Source organism: Peromyscus californicus, unplaced genomic scaffold, assembly GCF_007827085.1.
Source record: "Peromyscus californicus insignis strain IS unplaced genomic scaffold, ASM782708v3 Scaffold_3__1_contigs__length_106647218, whole genome shotgun sequence".
Lineage (NCBI taxonomy): Eukaryota > Metazoa > Chordata > Mammalia > Rodentia > Cricetidae > Peromyscus > Peromyscus californicus.
Genome location: NW_026294551.1, coordinates 33084923 through 33106239, shown reverse-complemented (window position 1 = coordinate 33106239; position 21317 = coordinate 33084923). Strand labels below are relative to the sequence as shown.

At 43.2% G+C, this 21317-nt stretch overlaps 1 protein-coding gene across 1 annotated transcript in view; it reads right to left on the bottom strand.

Annotated features, from left to right (window-relative positions):
* The window catches only part of Ankfn1 (ankyrin repeat and fibronectin type III domain containing 1), a 393623-nt gene that overhangs the window by 141557 nt on the left and 230749 nt on the right, over positions 1-21317 (bottom strand). The window contains exons 3-5 of the mRNA XM_052757767.1: positions 19275-19409; positions 9225-9426; positions 7132-7342 (exon numbers count right to left, since the gene is read on the bottom strand). Coding sequence (XP_052613727.1) covers positions 7132-7342; positions 9225-9410 — 397 coding nt within the window. The 5' untranslated portion in view covers positions 9411-9426; positions 19275-19409. The remainder of the gene's footprint in view (positions 1-7131; positions 7343-9224; positions 9427-19274; positions 19410-21317) is intronic.

Below are 21317 nucleotides of genomic sequence, written 5' to 3'. Positions count from 1 at the left end.
ACTTTGAGGAGCAGACTTGTAAGTCAGGGTGAGGATTTATACTCCTCTTTTAATGAGGCAGATAGGAATATATGTGTCTCATTCAAGAGATCCACTTCCAGTTCATTTTCCCACATTCTTAATGGCAGCAAACCTTTGTCCTTTGAGAGTTGCCCAGTCCGTGGGACATGGAGAGTGGTGACGCTGGGCAATGCTGTTTTGGAACAAGAATCAGGTGTGACTAATCAACAAGTCTGGTTTTCTCATGCACAAACTCCGAGGACAATCCCAAAAGTGTTTTGAGCAGGGGCAGTGCAGTCGGAGTGAGCGTGGGGTCTCCCAGGAGGGCCCTGGTAAAGACTAACATCAGCTTGGGTTGCAGACTTTCTGCTGTGGCTGTTTACACAAAGCCAACCTCATTAGTTTATAGTCACACCTCTCAGACACAGCCTGCCCCGTTCTCAGCACAAGCACGGACTCCTACCACAGCAGAAACGAGAGGCACATCCTGTGTGCCGGGGTTGCAGCACAGGGGTTGGTACTGTCTACAAGCGACAGTAGCTCTGTGCTGGTATTGTTCAAAGTCCCTGACCACTAAGATTCGGGCTGGCACAGGCAGCTTCTGGGAGGAGGTGTGGGAGGGGCTCACTGTGCAGCAATCTGGAGGGTTCTGGAGAGATAGGAAGGCGCAAGTCAAGGGAGGGGGAAGAAAAATTCACACTGAGGAGCATCCCACCGTTTTGCTGGTCCGCATCATTAGACAGTGAACAATGAAAGCTAGCCAGGTACACTGACGATCAGACTTTGCAAAGGTGCCTAGAAAATCACAGGCACAGAAGCAACCCAAAGTACCCCAAAGTTTAAGTTCCTGAGAAATTGATATTGTTTCCTTCTATAGATGGAGGCGTCAGAAGACTAAAGTGTCTATCAAAGTTTTGTGAATATCTATTATGGCTGTGGTACTGGGACTAAAGGATGAGGCAAAAATCCACGAGTGTGACCAGATCTGCACCTGGCAAAAATCCAAAGGAGCTGGTGTTTTTAGGACTGGTGTTGGCAGGCTTTCATGATACCAACTTAATGGCAGCCTCACATTGGGAAGACTCTCACTGAAGACTCACTAACCCTGCCTCCATGACTGTTGGGCTGTGATTACTGGGTAGAGCAGGATATGGTAAGTTAGGTAGAGAGGAGCTTGGTTGGGGCTTTCATAACCAAAGATGGCAAGGCTTTCTCAGGTAGCAGCTGCTCCATGGAGTGTGTCTTAGCTACTGGGAAGCTATCAATGCCCAGAGCAAAAGTCCTGCCTGTGGTTCTTGTGCTTAGAGTGGTCCCCAGGAGCAGTCTGTCCAGGTTCTGGCCTGTTTCCTAGGCTTCAGGGAAACATGTGGGATGCCCCTTTAGTAACAGCCAGTGTTTTCCTCAGCAGGAGTGAGTGTTACAGTAGCTCCCCTGAGGTGAACTGAGTTTCACTTTCCATAGTTTCAGTTACTCACAGCCAACTGTGGGCCAAACATACTCAATGAAAATTCCCCCAAATAAACAGGTCTTAAGGCTTTAATTGCACTCTGTTCTGGGTAGCAGGATCAAATCTAGTGCTGACCTCCTTCATAGCACCTGGGATGTGAATCATCTCTTTGTTCATGGTATCTACGCTCTGTCCATGCTGTATGCACTGCCCACCCATTAGTAATGAAAGTAATCATCTCCAAGAATCAGATCGACTTCCATGACATTGCAGTTCTTGAGTTCAAAGAATATTTATTTTCCTTAGTAGTGTTCCCAAAGTGAGAGAGTAGTAATATTACATTGTTATATTTTATGTAGTGTCATCATTAATTTCTTATTGTGTATGTATAGGGGAAATATTATATGTAATTACATATAGAGTTAAATATAGTGATAGACACACATACAGATGTGATGCTACCCATAGATTTAAGCATCCACTGGGGTCTTGGAACATATGACAATGGTACCACTCTACTCTGTGCCACTTGCTTAAAGGTGGGGAGGAACAGAAAATAATTGCTGAATAGATAGTGGATTCATCTCCTGATTAGGCTGGGGAGTCTGTAATTTTGAGTGACAGCTTCTGGGACTTAACCTATGCATGGGGAGTAGTACATGGCTGTGTGTCAATCCACGCTCATAACAAACATCCTCATCTAGCTCCACAGTTCTGGGTCCATGACTTTAGAAATAAGCACTGAATGCAACCACGCTGTGATTCCTGCTAAGAAATGGGGTAGATCATACAAAACTTTCTTCTGAATCGTGTTGGGATCCTTGGTTGGCAAAGTTAAAGGAGGATGGGGCTAATTTTGAGAAGAAAACTACTCTGGGGAAGAGAAGGAAGGAAATTAACTCTATTGGAGACCTTATACCCTGCTTTGAAATAGTGGGTAGTTACTAGAAAAGCAGATGTAGAGCAAGGGAAGGAAAGAGTTGAACATCTACTGTGTAATAGTGACAGACTTAGAAAGTTAGGTCTGGGTTCAGATCCTAGCTCTACCCCGTTAGCTTGGTAATGCTAGGTGAATGGTTTGACTTTCTTATTTCTAGTTTCTTTATGGAAAAATGAGAAAAATACCTCCTACCTTACAAGTCAGTTGTGAGAATCAAGTGAGGTGATATCGAGAAAAGCAGTATTTTAGTATATGTTAGTCCATGTGTAGGACTAGGTATTCTGTTTGTGTTTGTGAGGATGCATGATGGGTAGAAGTAGTTGTGTGCCTGTGTGTGCTGGGGAGGGGCAGAGGTCAACTTTGGGTTTCATTCTATGGGTGGTTTCCACCTTAGTTTTTGAGAAATCGTGTCTCATTGGACTGCAGTTCATCAAATAGTCTAGGTTGGTTGCCGGGAACCCCAGGGATCTGCCTGTCTATGCCTTCTCCTGGCGCTGAGGCTACAAGGCTGCAGAATTGCTCCTGGCGCTGAGGCTACAAGGCTGCAGAATTGCTCCTGGCCTCGTTTTGTGGGTTCCTGGAATCAAATTCAGGCCTCCATACATTTTACTGAATGAGCCGTCTCTTCAGCCAGCAAGAGCATTTTTGTATATGCAAAGCATCCTAAGAATTGAAGACTTTGTTGGGATTTTTCTTCTCTTAAGTCATGCCTTTCCAGCTTGGGAGCAGTTTGTAGCAGGTGTTTGCCTCTGGTTACAGACGGCAGGCTGCAGCTTTTCTCCTGGGAAACCTCATACTCCTGGACAGAAGCAATCCTATTTCTTTTGTACTTGATTTAGAAAGTAAATTTAAAATTCCTGCAAACACTGTGTTCTTCTATCCTGCCTTATCCAACACAAATGGCTCCCTAGTGCTCAGAAGAGAACAAATAAATGCACCACAGGATTTCAGCAAATAGCTCGAAAGGAAAGATACGGGAGCCCACTGGCCACAGCCCTCCATGTTGGTTATTCAGAAGGACAATAAGTTTGTATAGAAGGATCCCAGGATTAGCATCCAATGAGCTTGGGCTTGTGTCACTGACATCTGTCTGCTAACTATGTGACCTTAGGCCAGTGAGCTGACGAGTTTAGTGTCAACTTGACACAGGTTAGAGTCATTTGGGAAGAAGGAATCTCAGTTGAGAAAGGTTCCCACCAGATTGGCCTGTGGGCCAGCTTGTGGGGCATTTTCTTGATTGATGATTGATTTGGGAGGACCCAGCTTACTGTGGGCAGTACCATCACTGGACTGGCGGTCCTGGCTGCTCTAAGAAAGCAGGCTGAGTAAGCCACAAGGAGCAAGCCAGTAAGCAGCACTCCTCCATGGCTTCTGCTTCAGTTCCTGCCTCCAGGTTTCTGCCTTGAGTTTCTGCCCCAATAATGGACTATGAAGTGGAACTGTAAATTGAACTAGACTCTTTCTTCCCCAAGTTGCTTTTGGTCATGGATTTTTATCACAGTAGTAGAAAACCTAAATAAGACAATCACTTACCTTTTCATAATCATAAATAAGTCACCTTGAAAACTGAGTTAACAACATGCATTAGTGTTAAGACTCAAAAGTAATGTGTGCAGGGACCTCATGGACACTCAACCAATATTTGTCATTTTGCATATGGTTGGGCCTTGGATGGCCACTGTAACTTAAATGTCCTTTTCCCCAGAGCCTGAGACCTAATCATTTTAACTTACTGTTCCTCTTTTTGTAACTTTGTGATAACAATATGGTCATCATCTCAGTGGGAGCAAGGAAAATCCAGAATCTTTAGCATATTTGGTTTTGACTTTCCAGATAGTTGGTACTTGAGTTCTGACTCTTATGGCTCAGGTTATCTTGAACTTGCTTTCTAACCAAGGATGGCCTTGAACTCTGATCCCTGTGTTCCACCTTCCAAGTGCTGGGATTAAAGGCATACACTCCCATGCTCAGTTTCTATGGTGGGTGCTGAGGATTGAAGCCATGGCTTTGTGCATGCTACATAGGTACTCTGCTAACTGAACCACATGCCCAGCTCAGTACATGAGCACTTCTATGGAAACTTAATTATAAATGGAAGGGCTTGGGCACATTGGGAGTCTTACAGTTCACAGGGAAAAAAATGCATACTTCTGCAGAGTCTCAGGTGAGGAGGACTAATGTTTCATCCACTCAGGGTACAAGGAGTGGTAATATCTACATGAATAGTCTCCTTGTTCTTACAGAATGGGGCTTAGTCTGCACACTGTGTCCAAACCCTCTAATTCTCTCTCCACCCCCCTCTTTCTGAATCTGGAGGACAGGCATTATTGCACATGAATCAGAAGGTAGCAGAGATCTCTCTCAGCTTAATCTTCCTTTTTTTTTAAACTTTCCATCTGAATATTCAAATTTCGCTAAGAAGGAGCGGCCCTCTGATCAGCCAGCTCTTCTGAAGACCCTCCATCCCCCCACTACTCCTCAAGCTCTTCGACATGGGCTTGGTAAGCTTAGGGTTTTTTTTGCAATAGTGTTCTGATACAGGTGTCTGTCTCTGGACCTAGTCTTTGAGGTAGGGGGTGGTGGTTTAGGAAATCTGGGAGCTGAGATGTGACCTCTAATCATGCTCGAGCTTCCTCTGGTCTTCCAGTCTTCTGGGGTCCACCACTTGGCAATAAGTGAAGCAGTGTCGGTGAAGCAGCAGTCTGGTGAGGTTTCTAGAACTAGTGTCTAGCGGCACTGAGCCACTGTGGTTGTTGGATCAGAGAGTTTGCACCAAGGAGAATGTGAGCTCTGACCTCATGATGCTGTGAGGACTGAAGGTGTCAATGTGTGCAAAGTACTCAGAATAGCACCTAGCTAATCATATTGCGTATAACTCCGTTGTATGAAAAGTCTGGAAGGGGCAACTTGGTGAAAACAGCAACAACAACACAAAATGACTATTGATGTCTCCTAGGGCTGGGGATGGGGAGGAGGTCAAAGAGTAAGGAGTCAAGAGTGTGGGATTTCTATAGGGTGATAAAGAAGTTCTTAAATGATTATGGTGACGGCTCCTTGGTTTTGCATTACTAAACAACATTACATCGTTTTTAATGAGTGAATTTTGTGATGTGTGGATTCTGTCTCTGTCTCTCTGTTATCTTTCATTCTGTCAATAACTTATCATCTCTATCACCTATCTCTCTATGACTCTTCAACCATCTATCATCTGTCACTCATCTATCCTGTCTGTTTATGTATCTGTCTATCTTTACCTATCTACTGTCATCTACCATCCATCTCTCTGTCTACATTATCTGTCTATCATTTGTCTGATATTTGTCTCTGGTCAACATTACTGCCATGCTAGTCCCAGAAACTGGCGCCTGTCCCATGGACCATTCAATAAAGTAGCCCCTGACTGATTGTCCCACCTCTACACCTGCCTCTCCTTTGTTCACCTTTCACAGAGCATCATAGTGGCCCTGCAAAGTAAAACAGACCCCGGCACTCACAGATCATGCTGCTGCTTCCCCATCACATTCAGTCTTTAGAGGAACACATCGTAGCATGGCTACCAGGCTCTACTATCTGGTCCTGGTGACTTCATCCACACTTTTATTTGCTCTATCCAGTACTTTAGCTTCCTTTCTGACTATCTCAAGACTTCTACTTGCCATTGATTCTTCCCAGAATGGATCCCACATCTGATGGTTAATTACTTTATATCATCTGCGACTTAGTCATACTGTGCCACATCAGCTAAGGTTCTCTTGCCTAACCCTATTTAAAATGGACCCTTCTGTTAGGATTCTGGCCACTTATCCAGCTATATGACTGCACATGCGCAGTTCAGTAGCCAAGCAAGAGATCTTCTGTTCTACGTAATCCGTGCGCTGCATGATTGCACAATGCGTGCAGCGTGGTCATGCAGTCTGCACATTCCTGGTATAGCACTGTAAGCCCGCATGTGCAGGGGAATCCTTAAAAAGCCGGTCACAGACTCCTCCCCTCTTCTTCTCCTGTCTCCTCCTCTCCCCTTTCCTTTTTTCCTCATAAGTCTTTTCATCAGGCCTGGACACCCTCTCTTCTGTCTTCCTCCTCCCTCCCCCTCCTAATAAAGCTCTGATACTAGGTTTTATCGTGCCTTGTGACCTTTCTTCACAGAGTAAAAGCTCTGAATTTAAAACCAACACCTTCCCTTATGAACCTCTTGCTACTCATTTGTGTTCTTTTGCACAGCATTTACCGATATTTGAATTTATGTTGTAGTTTATCAATTCATTTGCTTATTGGAATCTCTTCCACTAGGATGCAAGCGCTCTACCAAGATCCAGGCATTTATCTAGTTTGTCACTGCATTTCTAGACTTGGGACAGTCTTTACTCAGTGTTTGTGAGTGTCTGAGTAAAGCTCCTGCACTGACGGTGCATGCAGAGACACAACTGCTCATCCATTTCCTCCTACAAACACTTTCTAATTCTGTATCGTCATTCAAAGATGCCATATACCTGAAAGCTTTGATTAAATTTTTAGGAAAGCCATTTGGAGAGGCTTCCCTTCAATAACATTGATTATGTTTTCCTTAGAGAACAATTAAGTGCTTAAACTGATAAACACTAATTGATCTTTACACAAAAGTCTTTGGAAACACATAAAGGATTTCAAGGTCTGTGCTTCGTCAACCATTCCTGAGCGGTTATTTTGGTGACATAGAGCAAAGGTCTGATGGATGATATGGGCCTTTATGTTTAGGTTTACTTACAGTGTGGACTTTCTCGGGCCCCTGTCCGCAGAAGAATCCGAGCAATGGGCACATTGTTGGTCATGATGGCAATGTCCAAGGGCGTCAGTCCCTCGCTGTTTGGTGTGTTCAGATCTAGTTCTTCTGGTGTGTACTGGTAGAGGAGGAGCTGTACAGCATCTAGGTCCTGCTGCTCAACAGCCTCAAACATGGCTTCATTACCCTGGAAATTCTGGAGAAGAAGAAGAAAAGCAGGTTGGTACAGAGTTGGAAGTGGTTTTCCCAGGAGAGCTACAGTGCTGAGTGGATAATTGTTTAAGAGAGCCAGAAGTTGAATATTTATAAAATATAAATCATCTATAGAAAAAAAAATGGCATGGACAATATGACTCTTTTGAAAAAGTTTTTGTAAAAGACTAACATTAAACAAAAAAGATCTCTGGGTTTCTCACAAATACTATTTTTTTGGTAGCTCACCAGGGAAGATGGAGGCACATCCTCCTTCTACATTTATGTGTTATTTCTCTAAGAATTACTTTGCTTTCAGAGCTGTTGGGATGCCGTTGGCCTTGACCTAGTGCTGGGATCTGATTAATATGTGGAAGCTCTTCAGTGACCAAATGTTTAGGCAGGACGATTTTATTTTTAGTCTCATCAAAAATTGATTTTCCCTATCCAAGCCTTGCCAGTCCACTTCGGCTGAGCGCATACCACAGCATAGGAACCTGGGGAGAATATGAAGCGATTATGCAAATGCTTGTTTTGACAATAGGGACCCAGAGGAGAAGGCTATTTTGGTGTGCTGTTCTCCTGCTGCAAGACACTGTACTGAATAGAGAAGTTGCTTTTCTACAGTCTGCCAAACGGAAGGGCTTCTGGTGCTTAGGTCACGACCTAACCCCAGCTAAGCCCTCCCAGAGATGAGTGTGAAATAGGAAACCATATTAGGAGACAAATGAATTCAAAAATCAAAACATTGCTCTGTCTCCAGTGTGCCTTTGTTTATGGTTATTGGTGTCTCTTGTTTCTTGCCTGCCATATTTACTATCCCTTTTAAGTGATTTCCTCCTCCAAACTCTAACTTGTTTGCTTCTATCTGTGAAGGCCGGGACTTACTTCTGCTTTAATACCACATGGAGCCCTTACCTTCCTGCACAAATACTCCCATCGATCATGTGAATGCATGCCTGCTGCTTTGACCTACAGCTAGTGCCGAACACTACTGAGAACATCTGTAATATGCTCTGTATGCTGCTGGCTAGGGACTAATGGCCATGACAGCTATACAGGCTGCACAATTTAGCAACAGGAAGATGTTCATTTTTCCTGATGGACTGATACACTTTTAGATATCAACTAATGGGAGATCACACCCGATTGTATTTCCTGCTTTGACTGCCTGGGGACTCAAAGGTGAATGTAATACTACATTTCATGGAGTATATTTGCCTAAAGTTTTGGTATAGATATTTGTTTTTTCCATCTATTTTCTTTTGCTGGCCTTTCCTGTCCTCTTTCTATAATAAATAGAATTCTATTCTTGGATTGTATTTTGAATGCCTCTGAAACGCATGTGAAATATGTATATGTACATACACAAACACACACACATATATATATATATATATATATATATATGTTTATCAGAAACCTCTAAATGATTTTAATACTATTATTTAAATGAGCACTGGTACTCCTAGGAAGTCCATGTAATCTGAAACATTTGATATTTGCCAAACTGAGTGAGTGTGTGTGTGTGTGTGTGTGTGTGTGTGTGTGTGTGTGTGTGTATGTATGTGTTTCTGGGGGCCTGAGGATTGAACCCAGGACTTTGTGTATCCTAGTCAAGCAATCTACTCCCATGTCCACACTTCTATCTGTTCAAGCTGCTTATTTTGGAGATTTGTTTATTTGGCCTGGTAGTGGAAAAAAAAAAAAAACTAAGGAAAGAAATTAAGAAAAAGAGAGGGGAAAAGCCTTCCATTCATCCACACTTAATGTAACATGATATATATGTATAGTTCCTGTCTGAATGGACTTTATGTGTAAAAATGAAACATTCATTAAATTGTTGAACAATGGAACTGACATGGGAGAAGAAAGAGTTCTGTTACCACGGAGGTCTTTCTGAGACTCAGCCGATCCGTTCTGGTTTTAAAATAGGACTCATCAAAGGACGAGTGACTGCCCTTCAGCTTCTCCGAGAGGTTCCTGTACAGGCGCTTAGCAGCATTGGGAGACGATGGAGCGCTGGGCTTTTTTGACTGAGAAAGATGTAAATTCTGCATTTGTTGAGTCATTTTCGAGCGGCAGTTCCTAGGAAGAGGAAAGCAGCATGCATGATGATTACACACAACGCAATTACACACCACAAAGAACTCTGTCACCTCCAGGAACCATCTGGAAATCTCAGATCCAAATGTGATATTCCAGCTGGGAAGGGCCGCGGAGATCACCAATCCCAGCTTCTTCCTGCTGTAGAGAAGAAAATGGAAACCCAGGGAAAGGAAGCAGCTTTTCTATGGTTCCAGAGCTGATCGGTGGTAGGAATGAAATGTCAACCCCATTTACTCTATGAAATATCCATTTATACATGAACACTTAAAACCCTTGGTATCTCACTCAGTTAGGAAAGAGTCTCAGTGCTGTATCTAGGAGGAATGTGTAATCTTGGTTATACATAATTGAGACTATTTTTAAACTCCCTCTTCATAGATGTTGACCTCTATTGGATGGATAAGAAAGTGTGGCTCATCCAGGCAGTGGTGGTGCATGCCTTCAGCATGCTAGAGGCAGAGGCAGGTGGATCTCTAAGTTCAAGGCCAGCTTGGTCTACAGAGCGAGTTCCAGGATAGCCAGGGCTGTTACACAGAGAAACCCTGTCTCAAAAAAAAAAAAAAAAAAAAAAGCAACAAAACAAGTGCCATTCTTTTTTTCATACCCACCTTCTTCTGAGAACAACAATCAACTTGGGAAGCTAATTTTGTCCACTTGGTTAACTACCCCAGTGTGCTCAGGGACTTTTTATCTATAGGACTGACCCTACTTTCCCTGGATACCCTGGGCAGAAGTCATCTATTCCTGCCTAGCAGTCTTCAAGTTGTACTTGACTATTGCTCCTAAAATCTCTAGTGGGTGCCCCCCTCGTGTCACACTTGAAGTTTGTTTCTGGGAGGTCAGGTATGTCATTTCTAAATCCACCCACCATTAATTTGGGTATTACTATAAAAATACGGAGGCTAGAAAGTCTGTGCTTGCCTGGTGTATGGTGTGCATTAGATGGGTAAATGCAAAAATAGAATTGCTGGTCTATACATTGTGGTGCAAAGTATGTTCTCTTCCCTGAAGCCTCTGGGGCACGGGGCCCTGAATTCTCTGAAAAAGGACTGATGCCTTCCTCCAATTTCCTGTCACATTTTGAATGACATCTTCTGCTTGTAATGCTGGTACCAGCTACCCTTGATTTATATTCTCTCCAACAAATGGAATACCACCGTAATGACTTTTGAATGTCCTTGGGCACCTTTTCAAACTAGCTTGCAACTTCTTCCAAGACAAAGAGATTGCTGAACCCAATTTAGTCTTAGTCATGGCCATCAGTCCTTAGTCAGTCTTAACTTGGCAGACACTCTTACATTGGACAGGTGATACATGGCGCTGCTTGTGTGTGTGCATTTTTATATATCTTTAAAGGCCTTTTAATTGTCTTCAAAGCAGAAGTAGAATGGTTTGGTGATTTGTCCTCTTTCTCTCCAATCTACAGATTTTTTATCTTTGACTCAATAGCAACTACAGGGTTTTTGTTAATATTTCTTTCCACAAAGGTCCAGGTTCCAGGCTACCATGTGGGGATTGCTCTACCTCTTTATTTCTGCCTTCTGTCTCTAGACTTGTCCTTCAGGATTGACACTCTAGTTCAAGCCATCTGTCTTGCCTACGTCATTATCCTTCCCAAAATAACTCTACATTCTTTTTGTATCTCCCACAATGCCCAGGAGTCCTGTACATAAATTCCTGTTGTTTGATCGAATTCCATCCACTGATGACACCCTACCCACATGGCCCCCTTTGTCCTTGAGCATCTCCCATCTGTCCCCTTCTGTCACTGGGGGTTGACTTTCTCTGCCTTTCTGACTTCCTCCTCTTACTCCTCAGCTGCCCCTTTCTTCCAGGCTATTCATCAGCACATTTCCACTCTTCTAGCTTCCATCTGTCTTTATGTTTTCCTTTTTTCCTCTATATTTAAAATGTTCTCCGATAAGAGAGAATGAGAAAGAAAAATTTCTGTTGTCTATCCTTAGAAATAGAAATGTCTCTACCAACTAACGATGCTCTTGGTTTTTCACTCTTCTGGAAAGGGGCAAGCTTTGGAACTTGAAAGACTCATGCTTGACTCCTGATATTGGTATCTGCAGCATATGTGGCTTTGGGGGCCTGCTTTGACTTCTCTGGTCTTATTTACCACATGTGAATAGACGACATAATATTGGGTAAAGAGTTATGAAGATGAAATTGATGAAGAAATGATCATTGCTATGTCTTTTGGTGCATGGTAGCCTGGCAATAAATAGCAGCAACTATTAAGTTATCCCAAGTCTTTATGCAAAACTAGACACCAGGATATAGCATCAGCATTCATCTTTCTTATAGGCTTTCAACATGGTCTTATGGCTATGTACAAAAAACAATTAGTTTTATGTGCTTTGTTTTATTTTGATAGAAAAACGCAAGTATAGCTACTTCACTTTGGATTTTTATAGTAACTTATGCTAAAATAGAAACAGAATGTAGAACTTTCAGCTCTTAGAAGGGAAGGTAGAATAAAGGTAAATCAAAAAAAGTTGAAAAATTAGACAAAAAAGGATTGCGTATTTAAGGTGGAGAGCTGAATTCAGTACAAGTATCAAGCTTCGTTCTAATTTCTTTTGCCCCATTCTCATCTTTCCCAGTTTCTGGTAGCCTTGAAAATCAGCACTCATTAAAACAAAAAAACATGTAGACCGCCAGCCACTATAGAGGGACCGTAAGGTTGGTGGTCCCTCACCATTTCATTTCCACCCCCTTAGAAGTATCATTATTTGATCTTTCTGGTTGTTCCCTAGGAGAGCCTCTCAGAATGCTTGTCATTTTTTTGTTTGACTTGCAGCCCCCCAAGAGCAATGAGCCTCTTCCTCTAGAGCATTTGTTTTTGTGGTGGTTGTTTAGCAGACATCAGCATTTTTAAACAAGTCTTTTAAATTGCTCTGAACTTTGGGAATGAGACGGTTTGGAAATAAAGGGCTTTGAAAAGCTCTGACATATTACTGAGTCTAGCAGATCATGTTCATGCCTAGGGACAGGAGCAAGGTGGGAAAAAACATGAGAGGCTCCTGTGTTGCAATGTGGGCGTTTTGTTTGCATGTATGTACCATGTACGTGCCTGATGCCCACAGAGGCCAGAAGAGGGGGCATCAGAAATCCTGGAACTGAAATTATAGCTAGTATGAGCTACCCTGTGGGTGCTAGGAATTGAACCACAGTCCTCTAGAAGAGTCTGTGCTCTTCACCTCTGGGCAATCTTCTGAGTCCCCAACTGAGTTTTCTCATGAAGTGCTGAGTATGTTAAACACAATCTCAACTCACTTTGTTTTTCTTCATTGTTGATGTTTCCCTTTTGCCTTGGGCTTTGATGACATGAACTTTTATCTCCCAATATACAATGGGGCAATTGTAACCAAGCTGTCGTTTCTCGGACTGGAATAAAATGTATCAACAAACCTGGACAGATACAAGTACCATCATTCAATCTTCATCATTGCATACGTGAGCTTAGTCAAAAGACGAAGAAATGGTTATTTATTGTCACTTTAGAAACAAGGAAACTGAGCCCCAGAGAGGTTAGGTAATGTATCCAGGACCTTACAACCAGAAAATAGAGCACTAAGATGTGAGCTCTGCCTCCAAGAACTGTGCTTCTAACAGTTCTGCTATTATTATTGCTAAGGTGACTTAGTCCAACTGCCTGGCAGCTTCTCTATGCTCGATCTTGATTCCAAAGTCAAGATTTCTTGTCCTAGTTATGAATCCGTGTTTCACCAGAGCTTGGTTGTGGAAAGTTTTCAGTGTTATTGTCCTTTGGAAGTGGTCTGAGCCAGTTTGTGTGACATGTAGTTTCAAATTAGAGCTCTAGTCACTCCTGACAGCTGGGTGGGCAGACACGCTCAGTGAAGGGAACATATTCGACTCAGGAAATATCGTTCTTTAGGCTGTGATGTGAACTGGGGACCTTCCCACTTCAACCTGCCTGTCACCAGACCAAAGAGAAAGTTTGACCCCATCCATTCTCCACCCGCTCTTAACATGACAGGTGTGTCTTTGATTGCTAAGGGGTGGCCCACTCTATTACAGTATTGACATATAGCAGTGGAAGCTGCCTTTCTGGTCTCTGTGCCCTTTGAAATGAAATATACATATATATATATATATTTGAAATGTCAGTGGTGACTCAGGAGGAACACTGCTTTTTAAATTTTTTACAAACATTTTTAAAATTACACTTATTTGTGTGTGTGTGTGTGTGTGTGTGTGTGTGTGTGTGTGTGTTGTGCATGCGCATGCGCACACGCACGCACATGTACACATGTACATGCACATGCATTTTCAGTGCACACATGCACATTCCATAGCATACATGTGGAAGTCAGGAGACAATCTTTGGGAGATGGTTCTTTCCTTCCACTACGTGGGACCTGAGGGCATAATTCAGATTGTCATGATTGGTGGCAGGTACCCTTAGCCACTGACCCATCTTGTCGGCCCTGACTTTTAGTTTTAAAGCATATGTTTATGGGGAAGAAGATCAAATAATAATTAATGGTGACTCTGTAGCTCAAAATATATGTACAGATGATCTAGATGGTAACCTAGGTATCCTGCATATGATCCTGGGAACTCACGAGAAAGCAGATATGATCTTTCATGGTTATGAAATGTCAGCTTACCTGGGATTGCAGAAGCCTAGATTCTAAGACTTTCAATGCAAACAAAGGGGAAGTCCTACACAAGTGCAAGTAGTTACTTTAGCTGTTCCCAAGGTGCTCATGGGCTAGAAGGAAAGGCAGTGAGACAAACACACAGCTATGAAATACTGTGGTGTGAGAATGGTAGCATATACTCAACAGGAGTTCCAGAAAGTTGGACAGTATTTAGAATCAAGCTTGTCTCAGTCCATCCATGCTGCTATAACAAATGAACCGACTGGGTAACTTATAAACAACAGGAACTTATTTTCCATAGTTCTAGAGGCTGGGGGAGCCAAGATCTCAAGATGCCTGCAGATTCAATGTCCCTGTTCCCCAGTTCATAGACACAGCCTTCTGTGACAGGGTCTAGCCAGCTCTCTTGGGTCTCTTAGAAAAACACTAATTCCAGCTAGGAGAGCTCTGTCTTCCTGGTCTTATTTCTTTGGTAGTTTGAAAGAAAATGGCCTCCATAAGGAGTGGCACTATTAGGAGGTGTGGTTTTATTGGAGTAGGTATAGCCTTATTGGAGGATGTGTGTCACTGTGAGGATGGGCTTTGAGGTCACCTATGCTCAAGCTACACCCAATGTGGAACACAGACTCCTGCTATCTGTGGATGTAGAACTGTCCGCTCCTTCTCCTGCACCATGTCTGCCTGTACACCACTGTGTCTCGAAATGATAATGGACTAAAACCTCTGAAACTGAAACTGTAAGTGAGAACCAATTAAATGTTTTCCTTTTAAAGAGTTGCCGTGGTCATAGTGTCTCTTCACAGCAATAGAAAACCCTAACTAAGACAACTGTTAACTGGATGGTTAGGACCTCATTGTCTTAATTTTGAAGGGACATAGCATTTAGTCCATTGCAGTACGTTCACACATACAAACTTCTTGAGTCTCTTAACAGTCATTTGAAGGCAGAACTATTATCCTCATTTTAGTAGCAATAAATTGAGGCTCTGTTAAAGGGCAGATCTAGGATTAAAATGCAAGCAATGTGGATCTGCATCTGAGCTCTTAACCTCTAAACATTTCCCTTAAAAGGCCAGAGACAGAGAAGTACCACAGAGAGGTGAGTAGCTCAAGTGAGTGACAGGACGTGACCATGGGAAAAGAGAGGGCCAGCGAAAAATGGGTCAGAGAAGGTGACTCATGAAAATGATTTTGAATGATGAATGAGAAATAATTATCAAGAACAGAAACGACACTCCAGGTACATGAGCCCAGGTTAGGATGTAGAGACAGGAAATGATGTAGAAATGGGCTGGCAGAACATGCTGCAAGCGGGGATTGGAAAGCCTCTGGGCTCTGACATGGGCAGTGGTGCATTTCATCCACTATACTGTACATGGACCTTAGGAAAGAGGCCTGGAGAGGTAGCAGGGCTGAAACATCCAGGGGCTTGCACACATGACAAGGGACAAATACGTTAAGCTGTGTACAGCAGGGAACACCAGAAGCCCATAGGCGATGGATGCATCAATTATCTTAGCCATCTGATCATTCATACCATATGCACACCGGGATTTCACACTGTACTCAATACACTTGTATAATTAGTACACGCCAATTAAAAGTAAACACACACATTCTTCAAAAGTTAAAATTTGCATCTTTAGAGAATGTGGTAGTAGCCAGAGAATGATTTGAAAAGGAAGGAGTGTGGGAATGTTAGGAATGTTAGGAAGAGACAACCAAATATGAATCTCTTGCAAAAGGCCCAGAGCTACTTACTGTAGGGGTCACCAGTGCTTTCTGGTTGGATCTTTAAAGCCGCTACCCAGGAAGAAAGCATGCCTGGTGCTGAAAGTCTGTTCACAAGCCCATAGCCGTGGAGGTCCCAAACCATAGCAGGGACCCGACTGATGTTATTTTGTTATGTGGACATGGTGTCAAACTGCCTTCTAAATATTTGCGTATCCACATAGACTAGTGTAGCTCTCAGACTTGGTCAGAAAAGCTTCAGCTTGATGTGGGTGGGTGATTAATATAGAGACTCCTAACTGATGAAAGTGTTGAGAATGAGTAGCTGTGGAGTTCTCAGCCCTAAACAGGACATTCACTTTCTCTAAGGCTCAGGATACATCATGGATGAGGAGTAGACTGGCAGATCCAGAGGATGGGAAGGAGTGATATGAAGAGCTGTCTTCTCTACATGACATGCTGTTGAACTTATGAACTCACAGTAGTGGTGGTTACCCACCCAAGATGGTCCATCAACATTCCATCACACAGAAGGGAGAGGTTACTATGTCCTATCCTTCCCCGGGGAATCATAATGGTTAATGGTTGTTTAGGGAAGTGGAGTCATATTCCTCAGTGGTGTAGACACAGGTAAGTTGCTGTTGCTCAAATAAATATAACAACTCTTACCCATGCACATCCAGGCAACCCTAATTAAATTTAGAGGGCCACACACAAAGACATAAAAAATAATAAGGAATAAATATGCACACACGTGCGTGCGCGCACACACGTACACATACACACACATGCACACGAAAGAAATCTAAGAGAAAACACAATGGGTTATTTCTTGATGATTCTTTTATTGTGGCAAAATATTTAAAGCATTTCTGCAACATGAAGTGCATTTGCAGTGGTGTGCAGCCACCTCTACCATTTGCCTTTAGAATGTTCTCACAAACACCAAGTGTGTCCCTATTAAACATTAATTTTCCACCTATGCCAAAATATGAGCTTCACAGAGAGGACAGGATTCTGTTCTTCCCCGTGTTCTACACTCTCAAAGCTTCGTAAAGAATCTAGATCAGCAGTCCTCAACCTGTGGGTCATGACCCATTTGGGGGTCGTATATTAGATATCCTGCATATCAAATATTGACATTACAATTCATAACAGTAACAAAAGTACAGTTATGGAGTAGCAACGAAATAATTTCATGGTTGGGGTCACCACAACATGAGGAACCGTATTAAAGGGTCGCAGCATTAGGAAAGCTGAGAACCACTGATCTAGATGGTATCGTCAGGCATTCCATAGAAAGAAGGTAAGAGCATGATTGAAATATTACCTGCTTTTCTGATCAAGAGTGAGGTAACTATAAAGGCAGCTCATGGAGGTTGGAGTGAGGTAAATAGAAAGCAGAATAATCAATACCACAATCATCCATCATTTGGGTGCCCTTGAGGTTAAAACAATACATGGGAAGGGATCAATGGCTAATGAGTTATTCCTTCTGAGAATGTATTTTCTAAAAGACAGAAATACCCAGAAATACCAGATCTCCAGGGAAATAACTTCACATATCTTAATACTAGAGATAGTTTGTTGGGGGGCAAAATAGACCTCTAGAACTCCTCATATTATGGTATATTTATAACTGCTAATGTTGAATAACCAAACAACTGTAAGTTGCTGTAAGTTCTATACATGGTTTTATCCACACCTGCCTTCCCCCGATACAACACCTGCATATTTCTTTTAAAACACTTAAGACTTTAGATTTTGGAATCATGTGTACAGGAAATCAGTTACAACTAATTGAAAAAAAATTTTGAAGATAAATTGTATTTATTTGAATTTGAGTTTCTTCAAATGTAACTTTTTGGCTCTGTTCTCTCTTACACCAAATGCAGTCATGCTTCTATCAGATTTTCTGTATCCCTCAGAGGAGGAAAAGGGCACAGAACCCTTAGTCTTCCCGTTCATGCTCTATGGGTCTCTGATGGTTGGAGTGTAGGGACAAGGGCACTGTGGACGGAGCTGAAAGCAATGTCCCATAGCTATGTTAACCAAGTTTAGCATGTCTACTTCGAAACAGCCAGGAATCGGGGAGATAGAGAGATGGATATCCAGGGACCCCAAGGGAATTGTCCAACATGTTTGATCTAGTAATCACACTCTACTCTCCGGCCATCTTACCAGTTGTCTAACCAAGAGGCCATTCTGTTGTCTTCCATCTCTGATGATGTCATTTGTGAAACAGCAACAGTCACATGGGAGAATGACTTTTCTCTGTGATGGAGTGGCTTGGGGATCCTTTCAATTAGGAGGAACCTCACCCATCTCTCAGATTTCCCAACTTTGGTTTTTATTTGAAGAAACCTGCTGCTCACTGTTCTAACATCATCCATCTTTGTCAGCACCCGAGGCCACAGCTTCAGCTAAGTGGCCAGTGATCTACAGCAGAGGGAGTGCACCAAAGACATTAAACTCTCTATGACATTTATATGGACTCCGAACTCACCGGAGATGAATTGAGGCTGCCATAAAGCCTCGGGGTAGCCGGGCAAACAAGACTAAGGAGACCAGCTAAGGAATAGCTTTCTCCATTCCCTTTCCCCCTCTGCAGAGGTCAGTTTACATCTTACTTAGGAAGTGGGGAAGGCAAGTGAATTTCGGGATTTTCAGAAGCCAGCAGGGTAACAGACTCGTCTTTGAATGTCAGTGGTCCCACTTGTGGCCACAGACATACCAATATCCGACATAGGCAAGAAGACACTTACAATGCTGCACCTCAAATCCTCCCTGCCAACAGATATCAGTGAGATAAGAAGACAGAGGGTCAAACAAGACCTCAAATGAGTATCCACTCTGTTACTCTGGCAAGGATCTTCACTATCACAGTCTTCACGTGATTGACAGACAGGCTGGCCCATGATGGACAGATCTCTGATCTCACACTCCGCATGCCTAGCCTGCACACTAGATCAAAGGCAGCAGCCTGCCTGAGTTTGGGTCATCAGCATGATGGGGCCCACCTTTACCTGATCCAACAGGTATTTTCTAAGGTATTCAGGAACCCGAGTGAAAAATGATTTCTACCACAAAGCAGTCATTTATTTTTTTAATAGCTAATGGTAATCAGTTATGCAAGCACTTCACATGACTAAGCTTGCTGCAAAGAAAATGCCCAATTGTCAGAAATGAGCCTCCCCCACCCTCATCCTGGCTGCTCCACATGGCTGTGCATGCACTACAGCAGAGCACTGTGTGCATGCCTAGTCGTATTCCTCATGGACCGCCTGCAGCGAACTTTGGAAGATTCAGATATTTAAAAAATATATACATATAAAACATATTTAAATAATATATATCATTTAAACCACACTAACACACACACATATTTAAAAAAATCATCCACGACTGAGAAAGCCCCACATTTATACATGGAGAAAGACAACAATAAATTTGACTTACCAGCTGAAGCTGTTCGAGGCAGCCGAGGAACAAGTTGCTGGTAAGTGTCCAGTGCTTTCATTCAATAAATCACATTGGCTCTGCTTTCTCCTGTAGCTCAGCTTCTGCGCAAAGCAAGCGAACCTCCTTCCTATTCTGTGCAAAGAATAAAATGCGAACAGGATCACTCCAGGCAAGAGCCGAAGTCCATGATCACTAAGCTTCTAATGCAAAATAAAAGCGTGAATGATGCATGGGGAGAGGAGGGTAGAGGGAAACAGCTTGGCTTAGAATCTAGGTATATTCACAGGACTGCAGCGGGGGAAGGCTGGATTTCTCAAGCGTGTGTGTGTGTGTGTGTGTGTGTGTGTGTGTGTGTGTGTGTGTGTGTGTAGTAAAAGGGTGCCATGACTTTAGTGTGTGTTTAGCCGATTGTATCTGCCAGGAACATTCAGAATGGCACACAATACTAAATCAGAACCAACTGTCACTCAAGGGTCCACAAAGGGACAGTGAGGCAGCCATTTAATTCTGTACCACATTAATGGAGCAGGAGAATTATCACCTGTGGCCTGAGAGCCCTTTCAGTGACATGCTCCCACAGCTGCCTGAATCCAGAAGCACACAGGTGGCAGCCACATCCCCTCCCTCCTCCAGACTTCTAGTAGGAGTGATGGGGGCCCTTACAAGTACTGGGGCTGCTCAGCCTACGCATGGGTTTTGAGTAGGAGTGAAAAAGTAGTCAGCAAACACGGGGCTTCGGACCCCATAAGGCTTAGCCTCATGAAGAATATCCCAATGCTGTTTGTGTGCCAGCCACATATGGGTGTATCTGGCTCCCTCACTGGTGCTGTGCTTCACATGACTAATGCAACACATGAAATGGATTTCCTCGAAAGCCATACAAGAAGGCTTCTCTTACGTCTCCCTCTGAAACAATAGCCCAGTGACCGTTGCACATGTTGGCTATGTCAGGGAGGATTTGTCACTGAAGAGCATATATATATATATAAAACACACACACACACACACACACACACACACACACACACACACACACACACACACACACACACACACACACCCCTACCTAGCAACAGCCTTAAGGATCTTTGCAAAGCTCTGTTCAGATACTCTCTGCCAAGCGAATGCTTAGCTGCTGTAATGACTTCAGATATAATTTCGGACTCTTTGATTAGACACCACGTCTGCTTTGTCATTTATCCCTAGAGACAAACTAACCTCTACATTTTGAATGCGAGTCTGTAGTGAATCAGGAGATCATCTCTTGGTCATAAGCAGGGGGGTAAAGTGTTAATTTGGGGGGGCTGGTCATGTCCTAAGATAATGAGCAAAGCACCTTGTGTTCATGAAATTTCTCCCCCTTTCTGGAGACATCCTGGCGCCTGCCAGCTCACTCTGACAAGTGGCAGGTGGCTGCTCTGGAGCTGGCATTTGAGGTAAGAAAGTGACTCAGAAGGAGCTGGGGATGTGTCTCGGTCGGTGGAAGGCTTGTCTAACAGGCAGTTCCCTCCCCAACACCCCATCAGCTGGGCATGGTGGTACATGCCTGTAATCCTAGCACTTGGGAGTCGAAGACAAGAGGATCAGAAGTTCAAGTTTATGTACGGAGTTAGAAGTCATCCTGGGACACACAAGATGCTGTCTGGAAAAAAAAAAAGTGACACAGAAAACCAGACAACGTGGCTGTCCAAAGGAAGAGCTCAGTTTGGCTTTCCACAGTTGTCTTACTTTTCTATTTTTTTAATTAAATAATGATTTATTTATGATTATTTTATGTGCCTTGGTGCTTTGTCTGCATGTGTGTGAGGGTGTCAGATCCCCTGGAACTGGAGTTACACACAGTTGTGAGCTGTTATGTGGGTACTGGGACTTGAACCTAGTCTTCTAGAAGAGCAGCCAATGCTGTAACCCCCGAGCCAGATGGCACATGCCTTTAATCCAGGCACTCGGGAGGCAGAGGCAGGTGGGTCTCTGAGTTCAAGACCAGCTTGGTCTACAGAACGAGTTCCAGGACAGCCAGGGCTACACAAGGAAACTATG